Consider the following 19,658-nt stretch of genomic DNA (forward strand, 5'->3'; position numbering starts at 1 on the left):
CTTATTTTAGCCTATATTCATTGCTAGCCATCTAAGCTTACCGGTATACTTGCTTGCATGAGAATGCGCACACCTCGACAAAAAAGGTGCCATTTTCAACTCACGGAAACAACCACGTGCTCAACAGTGCTGAAAACCTCTTTGCGGGGAACCAAGTTATAAGCCTTCTCATCATCATACTGTAACATGTATTTCAAAACATGTTAAACAGTGTTTTTGAATGTAGGTTAATATAAATCTATAAAACTATTTTAAGGTGGCAGGCTATGACATCGCAGTACACAAGCCTTAAATAAGAAAGGCGAAGATGGCAACAGCATTTTAAGTGCTGGTTCTTTCTTTCAAACCCTGATTCAAAAGAGGGGGAAAAAAGTGACCTCATTAGAATAAAGTATGCCTTAAATGTTTGCACATGTTGAAGTTTGATACTATTTGCAGTCGCTGAGTTCCGTAGCCGGCCAGGGCCTTCAGGGACCTTTCTTCTCTCGCTCTCTGTCTTTCATATGCATTTCCAGAGACACACAGAGCAAAACAACATTGTGCCCTCTATAGATTATTTTAGAGACTTACGGAACACGGTACAGCTCTGCGAACCTGTCTAGCGCCTAAGGCAAATATTTCAGTCTTGACAGATAGGGGGGGGATACTCTGGAGCAAAGACAGGATCTGACTGCTGCAGTCTTTCCCTCTATGATACACACATACGATAGAGATGTGTGTTTTAATCAACTCAAACTGAACCCCCCCCCCAATGCCCCGGCCCACGTTTGTATTTACCGTGTTGCAGGATGGTACTAGGCCGAGTAGCATGAGGTCGATCAGCTGCCCCCCCCCCCCCCCCGCACCAATGCTCCTAAAGGACGGATGCAACACAGGGAAGTGCTGGGCTACAACACTGAACTACTGTTGAAAGGTTCTATAGGAATACTATGTGGATGCTATGTATACGGGATAAATGTTCAGGCTGTGTGAGATGCCACTGTAACATGGTTTAATCTCTCAAAAACCATGTCTCTGTACAACACAGTGGAAATGAACACGCACACACATGGAAAAGTACTTACTATCCAGGCCATGCTTCTGTTAGTTTCCATATGATGTATTGGCATTTATACAGATGTTAATTTCTCGTTTCTCATTTTTTCTTTTTAAAAGCAAAGAGTCGTGACGATCATATTAGAAACAATACAAAAATATAACTTAAAATGTACATCATACACTTGATATATATATTTGAGCTTTTTTTTACAGAAGTAAAAATGCAGATTAAAAAAAAGACAAAACAATCGATTTAACATTAAAATAAAAAAGACTAAGTATATATATATATATATATATATATAAAATTGAGATAGATGAAGAGGATGCTTCAGGCACTTTCCTTTAATAGTTAAATGTGTGCAGGAATTAGACACCGCACCAAAACAGACAAACTGCTTTTGGTTAACTTTTCTTTTACCACAGATAGAAAAATAAAACTAGGATCTTCTCTACAATGAATGGCAACAGTATTGCAAAGCTGACAAACAGGAACACACAGCAGAAAAAAAGGAAGGAAGAAAGGCAGAGAGAGAGTACAGAGAAAGACATGGACACAACGACAGCTTTTGTACAGAATCCACAATGCCATGGTACCGTCACCCATTTAACCCCAGACATTGCTTGGTACTTGAATGGTTATGACGATTAGTTCATGTATGACTGGGATAGATGGCATAAGATGTCTTTTCTACCACATTGATGCGACTCGAGATCGGGTACTTCACAGCAATTTGCGCATTTTGTTCATAAGGGTTTTCTGATTAGTGTTGTGCTTCATACAGAGAAAGATCAAACAATGTTCCTCCCACGAGGTGAGGTTACAGGGTGGTTTATATTTGAGGCTAGTTTTTGTTTCAATACATACATACATACTGTAGCGTCCATTTTATTTTTGTATACATTTTGACACCACCTGCCTGACTGACGTGATTGGCTGACAGACAGCCTCCTCCCTTGCCATTGGCTGTAATGTAATACCGAGTAAAAGACCAGGAAGTTGGATTTATTGGACTACAGAACAATAGATAAAAACCCTTCTCCACAACTCTGGTCTTGAGAGCTCCTGGGTGTGCAGCCTTTCGCTCCAGCCCTGCAGTAACGCACCCGTATCAGCTAATCGTGGTATAGACTGAAGAACACGATCAGGTGATTAGTTGAATCAGGTGTGCTAGCAGGTCCCTTCGTTGGAGAACCCACAATCATATACCCTTGAAGGGAGTGGGGAAAGATGAGCAACCAGATCAAAACTGTCTTTTTAAAGTTGAGCAAGACTCTAAAGATAGCGTTTCCCTGACAGCCTCGTTGAGTATCCTTTTGAAAGACTAAAGAAAAGACACGCTAAAGAAAGCACCATTGACACTGTAGTGGACAACGACATCATCCATCTCAAAAGGTGGCAAAAAAACCCTCTTCTTCCCCTCTTGGCTGTGTTTAGTTTACAAGAGGACAGTTCCCTTCCTCTTAACCCCCCAGTCCCCTAGGCTGGTGTCTAAATTTAGCAAGGCAAATAAATAAAAACTATATCAAAAGATCAACATCAAGCATCAACTGAATAAAAGGTCACCTAAGGCTTGAGTTCTCCTCCTCCACTGTAATAAACAGTTGATTGAGGATTATTATCTTCAAAAAAATGACAAATTTAGATACTCTATATAAATGCTGCAGCTTATTTTGTCATTTTGGCTTTTAGTTGAAGTCACAACAATAGCAATCAGGGATACATTGCTGCCCATTCCATTTTCCAGACCTTTGCACAAAGACACACACACACACACACACACACACACACACACACACACACACACACACACACACACACAGTCTAAAGCAGGGTTTCCCCCTCCTGACCCATTTTATCTTCTGTTCTGAGCCGAATCCACAATACATTCAGTCTAACTTGAATGAGCAGTAGAATGGTACTTCCATGTTTTTTCCAGGTGTGTCTCCACTGACATTAATTGATATTAGGTTGAATTTGGTTTTAAAATGAGTATAGTCAGGTACCTTCCTGGCCCCAGGTCTAATTGTGTTGTATAGTCAACTCCTATAGCCATTGATAACCATAGGAGTTGACAAAACAGCACAGATCTGGGACCAGGCTAGGTCAGGACTAGTCAAGGAGCAGAACGAGGAAACACTGGTTAAACGTTTGCCTTTTCTTTTGTTTCATTGGCTGGGTAGGGGCAGACGTGATCACAGTTGGGCTGCGTCCCACATGGCACTCTATTACCTATATATTGCACTACATTAGACTATGGCCCATTGGGCTATGATCAAAAGTAGTGCACTTCATAAGGAATAAGGTACCATTTAGGACACACATTGATTTAAGTGCCTCTGCTTTACCAGCTTGATCTGTGATTGGTGGTGAGCCATGGCGAGGGTAACACAAAGTGGGAGCCCCCCTCAGAAAACAACGCTCACACTGACCTCACACAAAACACAAAGAAAAATATTCAAGCCTTTAAAACACATGAGTGTAAAAATATAAAGTACCTGTTTATATATATTTATATATAAATGAATATTCATTATTTTAGTCTTTGTAATGCAAGGACGTGGAAGCCGTAGGCAGGGTACCCCTATAAAAATAAAAAAACTAACAAAAATAAAAACAATAGGAAATGTATTTTTTTTTCTCTTTCTTTCCACCGAGAGAAACTTCCATTTCCAAAAGAATCAGGACAAGCCGATTGTTTTCCCATCTGGAATTTGGCCGAGAGAAGCAACAGCGAAAACAAAAACACAAAACAAAAGAATAGCGGGGCCACCCTCTTCTGGTCCAGTCCCTTCCATGTGTCTCTGTTCTACCCTCTTCTGGTCCAGTCCCTTCCATGCGTCTCTGTTCTACCCTCTTCTGGTCCAGTCCCTTCCATGTGTCTCTGTTCTACCCTCTTCTGGTCCAGTCCCTTCCATGCGTCTCTGTTCTACCCTCTTCTGGTCCAGTCCCTTCCATGTGTCTCTGTTCTACCCTCTTCTGGTCCAGTCCCTTCCATGTGTCTCTGTTCTACCCTCTTCTGGTCCAGTCCCTTCCATGTGTCTCTGTTCTACTCTCTTCTGGTCCAGTCCCTTCCATGTGTCTCTGTTCTACCCTCTTCTGGTCCAGTCCCTTCCATGTGTCTCTGTTCTACCCTCTTCTGGTCCAGTCCCTTCCATTGTCTCTGTTCTACTCTCTTCTGGTCCAGTCCCTTCCATGTGTCTCTGTTCTACCCTCTTCTGGTCCAGTCCCTTCCATGTGTCTCTGTTCTACCCTCTTCTGGTCCAGTCCCTTCCATGTGTCTCTGTTCTACTCTCTTCTGGTCCAGTCCCTTCCATGTGTCTCTGTTCTACTCTCTTCTGGTCCAGTCCCTTCCATGTGTCTCTGTTCTACCCTCTTCTGGTCCAGTCCCTTCCATGTGTCTCTGTTCTACTCTCTTCTGGTCCAGTCCCTTCCATGTGTCTCTGTTCTACCCTCTTCTGGTCCAGTCCCTTCCATGTGTCTCTGTTCTACTCTCTTCTGGTCCAGTCCCTTCCATGTGTCTCTGTTCTACCCTCTTCTGGTCCAGTCCCTTCCATGTGTCTCTGTTCTACTCTCTTCTGGTCCAGTCCCTTCCATGTGTCTCTGTTCTACCCTCTTCTGGTCCAGTCCCTTCCATGTGTCTCTGTTCTACTCTCTTCTGGTCCAGTCCCTTCCATGTGTCTCTGTTCTACCCTCTTCTGGTCCAGTCCCTTCCATGTGTCTCTGTTCTACTCTCTCCGCTGGCACCTCCCTGCCCTCAGCCCACGGCTTTGTGCTTGCCTCCGCAGCAGTGACAAGCCACCCCGCAGCGGTAGCAGGTGCGCAGGGGAGCGTAGCAGCACATGCAGGGGGCCAGCAGCGACAGCCCAACCAGGGCCAGCCAGCGCAGGCAGAAGCGCTCGTCGCTGGTGTCGCATGAGCACGGGTCCGAGTAGTCGCCCTCCGGGTCCGACATGCAGTGATAGAGCAGGCTGTCCGCGCACCACATGAAGCTGACCCGGTGGATGCACGTCTGGATGGGGTCCGGCGCCTCCTGGCACCGCCCGCGTCTGTTCTCCTCGTGGTTGAACATGTCCCGGCAGTAGACGCAGCGTGAGCGCTCGCCGTCTTCCTTCCGCCGCTTGCCCTTGAGCTGGATGGTGCGGGGCTGGGCTGTGACCACCGCCCTGTGTCCCCCGATAAGGCCACCCCCACCTAGTCGGTCCACGCAGCCTATCTTGGGGTCCCTTGCATGCTGGTATGGATCAAGGCCCAGGGGGTAAGGGTAGGTGTAGTCGTGCTTGGGCGGCTCGCTCTTGGCGAAGTGCACGTAGGCGTCGGTGTCCTCGGGGTGCTGGATGAGCTTGTCGCGCGCGGCGGTGGCGTGCCGGTAGTCCTCGTACCCAGTCAGCCAGGTCCGCTCGCGAGGGTTGATGCGCACAATCTCCTCCTCCTCCACCTGGAAGCTGACGTGGCGTGGGAACATGGGAACCGACTGCAGAGATAAAGGAGAGCAAAAAAGATGAGAACTACACAGACCAGTCTACAAACTACAAAACTAAACATGTCTTCCAACAAGCAGTCAACTTCCAGGCCTAACTTGAAATACATTATCACACTAGCACACATAGTTTATGCTTCAAGAACACCCATTCCCTCTGTCCCTCCCACCTATCTGTTGTAGTAAAGAATATAGCCGTAACCCTCTAGCTCCAATGCATTTAAAAAAAAAATTCAAGATCAAAGTTTTGGTGACCAACCTTCGCCACCGTCGTCCCCCAGCCACCCACCTGATCCAGGAAGTAGTGGTCCGAGTGTCGGTGCTGGTCGTAGAAGTGACCCAGGATGCAGTGGTGCCGGCGCGGCTCGCAGAAGCTGGGCGGGGCCAGGGTCTGCAGCTGCAGGGGCTCCTTCTTCTGGGAGTGGGAGGAGCTGGATGAGCTGTCTGTGGCATTCTGAGAGACCAGACCAAAACCAAACACGAGTCAGGACAGGGTCCTGTTCATTAGGGCACGCAACAGACAGCATTTTACAACTGAAAATTAGCATTTCTTATTGGACAGTTTCAGATAGCCCTCCCGTTTTGGTGTGTTTTCTTCTGCTTGGTGTCTAATGAACATGTCCCATGACTACATGGGAGTAATATCAGACCAAGCTTACCATTAGAAAACATCACTCCTTTCTGGCACATTGTGTTTGGCTACGCTAACTCAACACGCAGTATTTAGGCCAACGTTAACGGACACTTTTCCACACTGAAAGAAAATATCTGATGTGTTATTTGTTGGGCAATATATGCGGCTCTCCCTTGAGGCTTTCCCAAGTTGATGCCCAGGACACCAAACAGCCTCAGATCACGTGCTCAGATCATGTTCGAGCCTCGGATTGGACAGTGAAACACACACGCTCGCACCTACAGGCGACGTGCAGAGGTTTCATTTCGCTCTCATGCAGTCATGGCTGAAGCCAGCGCAATTTCCTACTATTTGTGTCCAGGTTAAACGTGGGACGTCCCTCATTATAAACAAACAGTCTTAAATTCATGGTTATTGCGTCATTTTCAGATCTATTAGAAGCGATTAATAGACGAAACAATGTAATTTAACCAATTGACTGGCCAGAGATCAGGGCATTCATCAGCAAAGACGCAGTGCAAGCTGATAGTATTTTGGACAACCAAATTGAACTCAAAATGATTGATAAAATCGAAGTGTGTCAGCTGTATGGTGATTTGCGATTCATAATTTACATTTTACCGGTACTACCAGTACTAGTACGCCAACCGATAACACCACGACGGAATGCGTTTGAAGTGATGATGCGCAGCCGAGAACAGCTTGCACGTCCAGCAAAGTACATCGCCAGTGGCACACACAAAGTTCGTGCAGATCAGCAGGTGGGGGATTTTCTTGGCAGCCAGATGAGACAATCGAAGGAGGATGCGGTGAGCAAAGTTACTGGGCTCGAATTTAGTCACGCTTGCTCGATATGGGTTGATGCTTCGAATTGTACATGTTATAAACAACAATTTTTGGGGGATGATTAAAGCTTATACTCTATGGCTGGATTTATGTATTTGGGGGATTTATGCATTTTTTTCCAATGCTACATTCGTTTGGCAGACCTGACTTGATTGACCCTCTTTCTACAAGGCCTAGTCTATGAGAGGCCTAACATGCTGACCAGACCGGGCACATCGCGTGCGTCGCAAAATAAATTTAGAAATCCATGTTATTCAATTATTGCATCCACACTGCTCGCGTGGGCCAACGAGCGTCTGCGATGCCAAGGGCTAAAATAGAACTCCTTTCTATTTCTGACGCAGATCGCGCTGCAAGTCCTGCCTCTCCCATCTCCTCATTGGTTTATAGAAGCAGGTACCCACGTGCCATCAACTCATTGGTTATACCCACGTGGGTGATTGTAAGACCAACTGGTTTGCCAGTCTTCTATGAAAGTTTAGATGCCCATCACCATATAAGTTCATAGAAGAAAAAGCCTGGAAGGAGGAGAGATGACTAGAAACGATTCGGTTGGCCGTTTTATGTGTGGATTAATTGTCGGAGTAGAGGACCTTGTGCATTTCAGGTAAAATAACAACTCAATGTTTATATCTCAGGACAAATTAGCTAGCAACAGCAAGCTAGCTAAATAGGACAAATTAGCTTGGAAGTGCAAGCTAACTAGCTAAATTGCCATACATGTTTAATGCTTTTCGACCTGTCCCCAAATTGACGTCATTGGTTCAGAGTTTGTTTTGATATTTTAACCTGCGTGTCGTGATCGCGTTTGGTGTAGGGGCACAAAATAAATGTATCCGGTTCCTTGTAATCATAGTTGTATGAATATTTTGTTAACGCCTAGGCTATAGAGGTGCATTCAGGAAATTAACTCATTATTATGCATCAACATTTAAATTTGATTAATTATTTATTGTCAGTCATTCTTTAATTTGTCAGGCTACACAATTAAGTAGATTAATGAACTGATAATACATTCATACATAACTTTTTTAGATTTTTTTGAGTATGATAGGATGTATAACAGAATGCAATATTCTGTGTGAATAATGTTCATTAATGTTAATTTGTGAATTAATAATCTTAAAATCAGTCTGAAATGTAATATTTCTATTGTCCATGTGCATATAGCCGAGAACAATGTGGTAAATTACTGTTATTCCTTATCCACCTAATGATAAATAAATAAAAATTGGTATACACACACACACACACAGTTGAAGTCGGAAGTTTACATACACCTTAGCCAAAAACGTTTTTCACAATTCCTGACATTTGATCCTAGTAAAAATTCCCTGTCTTAGGTCAGTTAAGATCACCACTTTATTTTAAGAATGTGAAATGTCAGAATTATAGTAGAGAATTATTTATTTCAGCTTTTATTTCTTACATCACATTCCCAGTGGGTCAGAAGTTTACATACACTCAATTAGTATTTGGTAGCATTGCCTTTAAATTGTTTAACTTGGGTCAAAGCCTTCCACAAGCTTCCGACAATAAGTTGGGTGAATTTTGGCCCATTCCTCCTGACAGAGCTGGTGTAACTGAGTCAGGTTTGTCGGCCTCCTTGCTCGCACACGCTTTTTTAGTTCTGCCCACAAATTTTCTACAGGATTGAGGTCAGGGCTTTGTGATGGCCACCCCAATACCTTGACTTTGTTGCCCTTAAGCCATTTTGCCACAACTTTGGAAGTATGCTTGGGGTCATTGTCCATTTGGAAGGCCCATTTGCGACCAAGCTTTAACTTCCTGACTTATGTCTTGAGATGTTGCTTCAATATATCCACATAATTTTCCTTCCTCATGATGTCATCTATTTTGTGAAGTGCACCAGTTCCTCCTGCAGCAAAGCACCCCCACAACATGATGCTGCCACCCCCGTGCTTCACGGTTGGGATGGTGTTCTTCGGCTTGCAAGCCTCCCCCTTTTTCCTCCAAACATAATGATGGTGATTATGGCCAAACAGTTCTATTTTTGTTTCATCAGACCAGGGGATATTTCGCCAAAAAGTACGATCTTTGTCCCCATGTACAGTTGCAAACCATAGTCTGGCTTTTTTATGGCGGTTTTATAGCAATGGCTACTTCCTTGCTGAGAGACCTTTCAGGTTATGTCGATATAGGACTCGTTTTACTGTGGACATAGATACTTTTGTACCGTTTCCTCCAGCATCTTCACAAGGTCCTTTGCTGTTGTTCTGGGATTGATTTGCACTTTTCGCACCGAGTACGTTAATCTCTAGGAGACAGAACGCATCTCCTTCCTGAGCGGTATGACGGCTGCGTGGTCCCATGGTGTTTATACTTGTGTACTATTGTTTCTACAGATGAAAGTGGTACCTTCAGGCGTTTGGAAATAGCTCCCAGGAATGAACCAGACTTGTGGAGGTCTACAATTTTTTTATGAGGTCTTGGCTGATTTCTTTTGATTTTCCCATGATGTCAAGCAAAGAGGCACTGAGTTTGAAGGTAGGCCTTGAAATACATCCACAGGTACACCTCCAATTGACCCAAATTATGTTAATTAGCCTATCAGAAGCTTCTAAAGCTATGACAATTTTCTGGAATTTTCTAAGCTATTTAAAGGCACAGTCAACTTAGTGCATGTAAACTTCTGACCCACTGGAATTGTGATACAGTGAATTATAAGTGAAATAATCTGTCTGTAAACAATTGTTGGAAAAATTACTTGTGTCATGCACAAAGTAGATGTCCTAAACGACTTGGCAAAACTATAGTTTGTTAACAAGAAATGTGTTGAGTGGTTGAAAAATGAGTTTTAATGACTCCAACCTAAGTGTATTTAAAATTCCGACTTCAACTGTGTGTGTATGTGTGTGTGTGTGTGTGTGTGTGTGTGTGTGTGTGTGTACATATACATATAATAAAAAAAATTGCTCACCGTTAAACAGTGAATCAATTTTGTCTGGCCTTAGTGGACCAAAGATGTTCCACAAAACACTGAGACGTTTTGGCTTAGCAATGTAATGAACGATACCACAAACTTTGGAGCCAAAGAAATGCAAAAAAAATCTGACAGCTAGTCTGAAGTGACTACAATGGTCCAAATGGCCCAGGAAATGCAGAAGGAGGGGGGAGTTTTTCCCCAGTGGGTAGGAGATAACGACACCCTTGATTGGGCATGATAAGCCATGCGGGAAGCAGACTCCCATCGGCCCTTTACACAGAGACCAACAAACCGACCTGCACATGGCACACGCTCAATGGGCCATTGCTAAGGTAAAAGCCTGCCATGGCTCAGAGTCATAATCTCCCTACTTCTGTATGTAATTAACCAACAACCCCCCACGCCTCCCAAAAAATAATTCCTTCAAGAACAAAAGTGGGAAAAACTGTTCTGAAGTCTCCCTTTTATATTGAGGGTAGGTTAAATTAATTCCAGCTAGGAGACTTACATCCCCTTTAGCGTCGAGCAAGACCAGAAGTGTGGTCGATTGCGTCACCAGCTGAGGCCGGCGCGGGGCACCTCTTTCATGTGGCGGTGCGCTTTTGAGCCAACTTGGTTCCCCAGTTCTCCTTACCACAACACTGCGCAGCCAAGGCGTGTGCCAGAGGACCGCTAGACTGCGGTAATCAGACGAGGGGGAATCCGGCCACGGCATATGATGTCAAAATGAGAGCACCACCTCTAGTCCACTCCCATTCACTTTGGACGGTTTCTGGTTTCTTAGTCCTAAAGTTTATTGGACCCCCAGCCACTTGCTATAGAGGGCTTCAGTGAGCCCGACCAAAGCTAAAAGTGGCATCCCTTCCTTGGGCGATGCCAAGAGCTTGGTTAGGGTTGAGAAATGTTCTTTAGGAGCCCCTGTCTGATGGAAATGATTACAAACACAGACCCTGTTCAGATATTTACTCCCAACAGCGGGGCTTGAGGGGGACAAAATAAAAAGAGGGAGAAAGAAATGCTCCTGAGCACTAAGAGCGCAAGACCAATGGAATGTAAAAGGGCTAAATTGCCCATGTTCATCACAAAAGCCACGGAAGTCCACCAGGCGTGTTGATTGGGGGGAGATGTGTGTGGCGCAGCCTCTGATTTCAAAGGCATACCTCTGCCTTGTTTGGAGATTTTCATCATCTCTTGGTTCGGGGGTGAATGGAGGTGAATAAAGACTGGAGATTAAGGCAAGGGGCTGCATCTGGTTGGGGGCAGGAGCCCTTTGAGGTAATTACAGAGCAACACACACAAACGCACAAGCGCACACACAAGCCAGCTACTAGCCACTGTGCCCTACAGCACAGGAAAGCCAAATGGTAGGAGCTGTGTGTGTGTGTGTGTGTGTGTGTGTGTGTGTGTGTGTGTGTGTGTGTGTGTGTGTGTGTGTGTGTGTGTGTGTGTGATTACTGTGGGGCGGTTGGGGGATGTGTGCGCCGGGGTCTAATTGGGAGTGTGTTTGTGTGTGTGCGCATATGTAAGGGATATATTTGTAAGTGTGTGTGCATGTGTGTTCTTGTGCTCGGAATGATTTCTGTGGTTGGGGAGGGGGGAGGGGTGTATTTGTGGCTGAGCTAATTATCAATTTAGCCTCCAGACCAGACACAGGAATGGAACTCGCGGCAGCTGGCGATTCTAAAACTACCCTCAGCCTCAGACACTACAGAGTAGACAGTCTGGTCACCAGCAGCCCATTCAAAAACACCCTGATGTCCAAAAAGGTGAGACAACACACACGCAGTGTGAGGCGTTTGAGCCTCCTGCACCCTTGTTAAACACCCCCCCCCCCCCCCCCCCACAAGCCCCAAAGGGAGACATTCCAACAGTCTTTCCAAATCTCACCAGTCACACCGGACCTTCCAAAAAGAGGAGGAAGCATTGCATCATCCAAGGGAGTGTGTTATTTACTCTTGACTAATATTGTTCTAGTGCCCCGGGGGGGGGGGGGGGGGGGGGGGGATAAAGGTCATTCGTCATTGTCCTCTCTCCTCCATCTGTGCCGGGACTTCAGTTCCCTCAGGCTTTTCGAAAAAGACAGATCCTATCTAATACAATGTGACCTTCCCCCTCTTCAGGCTAGCTCTCTGGGCCACGGGGGAATGGGGCTAGATTCCAAAAGAATACAACCAAAAAAACAGGGGGGGGGGGGGGGGGGGGTGTCTGCAAGCGAGGCGAATTGGAGTGTTCCCTTGAGCGGACCTGCTTTTTCTAAGTAGGGCCAGCTATGTAAACAGGGAGGCAGTGACGGATTACTGACGGGCCCTCTTCCCTCTGACTGGACATCCTGTGGAAACGACACGCTAGGCCCTTTTCCTCTTTGATGCCATCGGAAGGGAGAAGGAGTAAAAAAAGAAGAGAAAGAGGGGAAGCGAGTGCAAGGACCTGGACTTCCCATTACTATCAGATTTAGGATAAAAGTACGCCAGACAAGAGGAAAGCAAATTAGTTACAATGGACGGATTCACTAGCCTAGTATCATCAGGTTGCTATTATTAATGTTGAGTGGATAAAGTTGTGTAGCAGTGAAGGCCCATCTCAGTTAGTAGTAGTGTAGTACTTTACCATTTCCTAGTCATGTTCTTTAGTTGTGTTTTTTCTCTTGGCTTGGTAATCTTGTCAGCATCACGTTTTAGCATGTCTTAGTTATGTGTTAGCATGTTTGCTAGCTTAAAGGGACATGGCGAGATTTAAAAATGTAGGTCATTTTTCTACTTACCCAGAGTCAGACGAGCTCATTGAAAGCCATTATGTCTCTGCGTGCAGTTTGGAAATGATTAAAGTTAGCATATCGTTAGCTTAGAGCAATTTCTGGAAGTTTCCCGGTACAGTAGCCAACACCTCTCAAAAGCAGGGAAATAGACCTTCCAACTACTCCAAAGCTTAAGGTCTTACAAAGCTATTCATAGTAAATTTGTTAATTTGACTGATCTTCTATCCACGTCATTCTCGTTCCCGTTGTCAAAGATCTACAGCGATCGCAACGTTTTATCTGTCTCAATGGCGCTCACCGATACCATAATGGTAAAGATAGAAATGTTCTGCTCTCTATACATCTCTATGCGACAACGGGACAGAGAATGAGGAAGTGGATAAAATCTCGTATCTTATGATTATCATTCAAATTTACAAATGTATAAAATATTATTGTAGAGGTTTTTGTAAGACTAAAAGACTAAAAATATTTTACCATGCTTTTGAGAGGAGCTGCCTACTGTTCTGGGAGACTTCCAGGAATGGCGAAGGTGTATAAAGATCCATGCACTTACTGCAAATGTCTTGCTTACCAAGATTGCTCTTTGTTATGCGGGCCTACTCTTTCTTTGTATCGTCATATAGCACAGTATACATGATCCCAGTTTAAGCTCCAAGACACTGGCAATATGAAAAACTGAAAAAGTTCACAAGTGCTGATTTATTGGCACATTGAACCATGTTGCGCACTGTAGTTTAAAAGCTCCGTGGATAGTGTGACGTCATATCTGAATTCCGACATCTTCATGCACCTTCGGCCATTGCCCTAAGCTAACGATATGCTTACTTCAAATCATCTCCGAACTGCACGCAGAGACTTTGGGTAAGTAGAAAAACAACCTACATTGCAAAATCTTGCAGTGTCCCTTTAAGTGTTAGCTAGATAAATAAGTAACATATTAGCATGTCCGCTAGGCTAGCTAACTGTGTGTAGGCTGGGTACAGTACAGTGGGTCAGGCAGCAGTAGCAGTTGTGATGGAGGCTGCCAGGCAGAGGCCTCCACTGCAGATGCACCACTATGACTCATGTACATCTCCCTCGCTCTCTCCTCCCTGGAAATTAGGCCTATTCAAAACCCTGTGATATAACAGCAACACACACTGCAGTTATAGCTGTGCAGAAATGTATGTATGTATGTATGTATGTATGTATGTATGCATGCATGTCTTACTGGAACGATGCTTTTGATGCCTTGTTGTGTGAGGTTTTCATGTTATCCATGCCAGGAACTGAACTGGCATTCAGGGCAGTGTTCTGGTGAACTGCCGGAGGTGGCCACATTCTAGCTAGCTCTGGGTATTTGAAATGTTTTGACTGTACTCGCATGATTTCTTTGGGTACTCGTATGGAAAATATATTTTTAGAACACAAGGCACTTGGGATTTTTTTTGCACATTTATCTACAGTGCATTTGGAAAGTATTCAGACCCCTTCACTTTTTCCACATTGTTACATTACAGCCATATTCTAAAATGTATTAAATTACACCCCCCCCCCCCCCCAATCTACACATAATACCCCATAATGACAAAGCAAAAACAGGTTTTTAGAAACCTTCCAAAAGGACAATTAACCTAAGCACAGCCAAGGTAACGCAGGACTGGCTTCGGGACAAGTCTCTGAACGTCCTTGAGTGGCCCAGCCAGAGCCCGGACTTGAACCCGATCGAACATCTCTGGAGACCTGAAAATAGCTGTGCAGAGACGCTACCCATCCAACCTGACAGAGCTTGAGAGGATCTGCAGAGAAGAATGGGAGAAACTCCCCAAATACAGGTGTGTCAAGCTTGTAGCGTCGTACCCAAGAAGACTCCAGGGTGTAATTGTTGCCAAAGGTGCTTCAAGAAAGTACTGAGTAAAGGGGTCTGAATACTTATGTAAATGTGATATTTTTTTTTATAACAAATTAGCAAAAATGTTTCAAAACCTGTTTTGGTTTTGTCATTATGGGGTATTGTGTGTAGATTGGGGGGGGGGGGGGGGGGGGGGGTAATTTAATACATTTTAGAATATGGCTGTAATGTAACAATGTGGAAAAAGTGAAGGGGTCTGAATACTTTCTGAATGCACTGTATATATTAGGTTCTGTAAGTAGTTAATGTGCCCATCTCATTGATATCAAATTATTAGAGATACACAAGTTGTTTTTGAAATAGGTCACTGAAATTATATCTACGGCCTGCGTGCCACTTGTGCGTAATGGTCATATTGGCGGGTATTCCAACAATCTTTTTTTACTGTTGCCTTGGTTAACTTGAACACATATGTAGATAATCCTTTATGACCATATGTACCTCTGATTAATTATGATTGATTGTGCACAAAAGTGAATTGAATTGTTTCCACACCCACCATGCGTCACGCGCATAATGGTCATGTGACGTGAAACGTGTATATTTTGGGAAGTGAGCACTCAGATTGTTAGTTTGACCTGAATAAGAACCGTTTCGGATCGAAACATTGGCAGTAATGCGGAGAATTGGGAGTTAGAAGAGTGTGCGGGCCTTCTTGTTCTTAAACAGATGGAAGTGACCCATCTTGTCTAATGTGTCGAAGCTGGTAGCTTTGGGAAACTGAACTATGCTAGCAACATGCCGTTTCACAGCTTCTGCACTCAAGTAAATTAGCATGTTTAATCACCTCAAACATTTTAAATTATTTATTTAGACGTTTGCTTCAGAAACGTGCTCTTTTAACATCCACAATTGCTAACAAAAACATCCATCTGCAGAAATCCACAACGGAGGCAAGTCAAAACACAGCTGAAGGAAGCATCAGTGCAAAAACACACACACACACACACACACACACACACACACACACACACACACACCAACTCCCTCTTCCAAGAGGGCCGGCCAAAAACCCCAAGCTCTCTCCAGACATGAGGGAAGAGAGAGAGACAACACAAGGCGTTTCCTTCTCTCAGTCTCCCCCCCCCCTCCCATGGTGTTAAATCACAGAGGCAGTTTGCTAGGAAGCAGCTGCTAATGATAGTTTTAGAGGGGGAGTGGGAGGAGGGAAGGGGGGGTGGGGAGTGGGAGGAGGGAAGGGGGGGTGGGGAGTGGGAGGAGGGAAGGGGGGGTGGGGAGTGGGAGGAGGGAAGGGGGGTGGGCAGGAAGAGACCTCGCGACCCCTGCCTGCTGCTCCTCATCTCCTGTGACGGCGACAAACCAAATGCCAAGCGGCGGCGGAGTCTGGTCAAAACACTACAGGATACCTACCCCTCACCCCTCCTCTCTCTTCCTCCTCCTACTCTCCCTCCACCCCACCAGCCGCCTGTTACTATCACACCAGCCATCTCCTGCTCAAAAACAAAGGGCCATCTCTTCCCGAAATGGGCCAAACTAAAATAACTGAAATCTTCACACGCACTTCAAAAAAGAAAAAAAGGGACTATAAGTGAAGGCGAGCGAGAAGCCCGACCAATCACAGACTAGGTGATCTTGTAGACGGGAACAATATGGAGTCCAACATGCAAGTGGACAGCCATGACCATAGATGGGAAACATACCATCTTTATTGATATGAAGCCCAGAGTTTTGGGTGGGACTAAAAACCTGACCCTAACCAAAACAGACAAACTTAGATTCTCTCAAGTGTTTACTATGTCCCTGAACTTGCTGGTGTTTGAAACTACAATAGAGGAACAAGGGGAAGGACTCACGGTGAAAACATCGTCGTCACCCAACTCGGCCTCGTTCTGGATGGTCAAAGAAGAGGTGGTAGATCCTGGAAAACAAAGATGGCAGAACAAGCCAATAGTGAGTAACCTGAAGCGCAGGAGGCTGAACCACTTTAGTTGGACTTCCACATTCCCATAGCATCAAACATCTTCCTTTTCTTGCTATGATAATCTAAACGCATTTGATAAGTTAAACCAACATGGTGGTTGCCTATCCACCTCTTTCAGCAATCGGTGGCTATAAAGGAAAGGGACGTATACCATTCAAGAGCATTGAGATACAGCCCTCATAGTCTTCGCCTTCCCCTCCCGTACCTTCCGTCAGGTCCTCCATGGCTTTCCTGACCCCGCGGTCAAAGGCGCGTGCATCGGCCGGGCTCTGGAACGTCAAGCCACACTTCTTGTTGTCCACTTTCCAGTGGTGAAATGTGGGCGTGGCCTTGGTGTACACCAGATCCTTCTTCAGGAAGCATTCCAAAATCACCTGGGAGGCGGCACACGTTTGAATGGACTATAAACAATGCTCCTAACAAAGTATGCTGAAAGTGCAAGCCTCTTTTTACAAGCCCACACTGATTCTAATACCTGAATTATCTATAAAGGAACAGAAAGAGAAACAGAGGGGAAAAAGCTGAGGATCGATATCTGACAAACACATTTGGGTAACATGAAAAACGTTAATTGGTGACAATTAAGGATTTGTGAATACATTCTAAATGCGTGTGACAGAATCAACCCTTATCTGCCCTGGACGGGATTCGATCCCACGTTACCAACGACACTTCTTACTTCGGAAGCTAGTGAGCTAATTGTTACTGTAACGATTCAGGATTTGAGTCTGAGTGCCAGCAGGGGCTTTACCTGTTTGTCTTTGAGGCGCTCGCCGTGGATGAGGAAGCTGCTTCGGCCCAGCAGCTCAGCCGACAGCACCTTGCACACGCCCACACGGCTGAGGCATCCACCGTCCTGGGCCAGCCAGCCGCCACTCGAGTCGTCCCGGGTCATGACCACCGCTTTGACGCGCACAATGTAGCTGTCACTGTATGGTTGAGAGAGGGGGAAAGTTGGGGTCAGTCAGTTAGAAATGAGGATGTAGAGCAGGTGCTTTTATATACACCAAAAATAAATATATAAATATATATATATATATTACACACACGTGCCAGTCAAAAGTTGACACACCTACTCATTCAAGGGTTTTTATTTTTACTTCTACATTGTAGAGTAACATTGAAGACATCAAAGCTATGAAATAACACTTATGGAATCATACAGTAATCAAAAAAAGTGTTAAACAAATCCAAATATATTTTAGTTTAGCCTTGGCATTCTTGACACTCTTGGCATTCTCTCAACCAGCTTCATGAGGAATTTTTCCAACAGTCTGCAAGGAGTTCCCATATAAGCTGAGCACTTGTTGGCTGCTTTTCCTTCACTCTGTGGTCCAATTCATCCCAAACCATCTCAATTGGGTTGAGGTCGGGTGATTGTGGAGGCCAGGTCATCTGATGCAGCACTCCATCACTCTCCTTGGCCAAATAGCCCTTACACAGCCTGGAGGTGTGTTGGGTAATTGTCCTGTTGAAAAACAAATGATAGTCCCACTAAGCACAAACCAGATGGGATGGCATATGGCTGCAGAATATTGTGGTAGCCATGCTGGTTAAGTGTGCCTTGAATTCTAAATAAATCACTGACAGTGTCACCAGCAAAGCACCCCCACACCACCACCTCCATGCTTCACGGGGGGGAACCACACATGCGGAGATCATCAGTTCACCTACTCTGCATCTCACAAAGACACGGCGGTTGGAATCAAAAATCGTACATTTGGACTCATCAGACCAAAGGACAGATTTCCACGAGTCTTATGTCCATTGCACGTGTTTTGGCCCAAGCAAGTCTCTTCTTCTTATTGGTGTCTTTGCAGCAATAAGAAGTAGTGGTTTCTTTGCAGCAATTCAACCACGAAGGCCTGATTCACGCAGTCTCCTCTTAACAGTTGATGTTGAGATTTGTCTGTTACTTGAACTCTGAAGCATTTCTTTGGGCTGCAATTTCTGAGGCGGGTAACTTTAATGAACTTATCCTCTGCAGCAGAGGTAACTCTGGCTCTTCCTTTCCTGTGGTGGTCCTCATGAGAGTCAGTTTCATCATAGCGCTTGATGGTTTTTGCGACTGCACTTGAAGAAACTTCCGGATTGACTGACCTTCATGTCTTAAAGTGACGATGGACTGTGGTTTCTCTTTGCTTATTTGAGCTGTTCTTGCTATAATATGGACTTGGTCTTTTACCAAATAGGGCTGTCTTCTGTATACCACTCCTATCTTGTCACAACTAATTGTCTCAAACGCATTAAGGAAAGAAATTCTCCAAATTAAACTTTTAACAAGGCACACCTGTTAATTGAAATGCATTCCAGGTGACTACCTCATGAAGCTGGTTGAGAGAAAGCCAAGAGTGTGCAAAGCTGTTATCAAGGCAAAGGGTGGCTACTTTGAAGAATCTCAAATATATTTTGATTTTGTTTAACACTTTATTGGTTACTACATGATTTCATGTGTCATTTCATAGTTTTGATGTCTTCACTATTATTCTACAATGTAGAAAATAGTAAAAATAAAGAAAAACCCTGTCCAAACTTTTGACTGATATACATGCACAACATGTATATTTCAGGTTTCATTAGCTGAAACAAAAGATCCCAGAAATGTTCCTTACGCACAAAAAGCTTATTTCTCTCAAATTGTGTAAACAAATTTGTGCACGTTGCTGTTATGTGAGCATTTCTCCTTTGCTAAAATAATCCATCCATCTGGCAACTGTGGCATATCAAGAAGCGGATTAACCTTTCTGGGAAGGGGGTTCCACTAGCGGAACACCTGGCCTACAGCCAGTGAAATTGCAGGGCGCCAAATTCAAACAGAAATCTTATAATTAAAATTCCTCAAACATACAACTATTATACACCATTTTAAAGATAAACTTCTCTTTAATCCAACCACAGTGTCTGATTTCAAAATGGCTTTACGGTGAAAGCACACCATGCGATTATGTTAGGTCAGCGCCTAGCCACAAAAAACCATACAGCCAATTTCCAAAGAAGGGGAGGTGTCACAAAAGTCAGAAATAGCGTTAAAATTAATCACTAACCTTTGATGGTCATCTGGTGGCACTCCCAGGACTCCATGTTAGACAATAAATGTTTGTTTTGTTCGATAAAGTTAATC

The 19,658-nt window shown here is 44.5% G+C and overlaps 1 protein-coding gene across 4 annotated transcripts in view; it reads right to left on the reverse strand.

The window, feature by feature from the left end:
• Positions 1–1,368: 1,368 nt before the first annotated feature.
• Positions 1,369–19,658, reverse strand: part of LOC106564848 (sprouty-related, EVH1 domain-containing protein 2) — a 32,963-nt gene continuing 14,673 nt past the window's right edge. Inside the window, exons 2-6 of one of the 4 annotated variants that reach the window (XM_014131305.3) lie at positions 17,289–17,466; positions 16,689–16,911; positions 16,410–16,474; positions 5,779–5,973; positions 1,369–5,513 (exon numbers count right to left, since the gene is read on the reverse strand). In XM_014131305.3, the coding sequence (XP_013986780.3) occupies positions 4,797–5,513; positions 5,779–5,973; positions 16,410–16,474; positions 16,689–16,911; positions 17,289–17,466 (1,378 nt within the window). In that variant the 3' untranslated portion in view covers positions 1,369–4,796. The remainder of the gene's footprint in view (positions 5,514–5,778; positions 5,974–16,409; positions 16,475–16,688; positions 16,912–17,288; positions 17,467–19,658) is intronic. The other 3 variants (XM_014131307.3, XM_014131308.3, XM_014131309.3) reach the window with 3 other exon arrangements.

This window comes from Salmo salar, chromosome 12, assembly GCF_965601325.2.
Source record: "Salmo salar chromosome 12, fSalSal1, whole genome shotgun sequence".
NCBI lineage: Eukaryota > Metazoa > Chordata > Actinopteri > Salmoniformes > Salmonidae > Salmo > Salmo salar.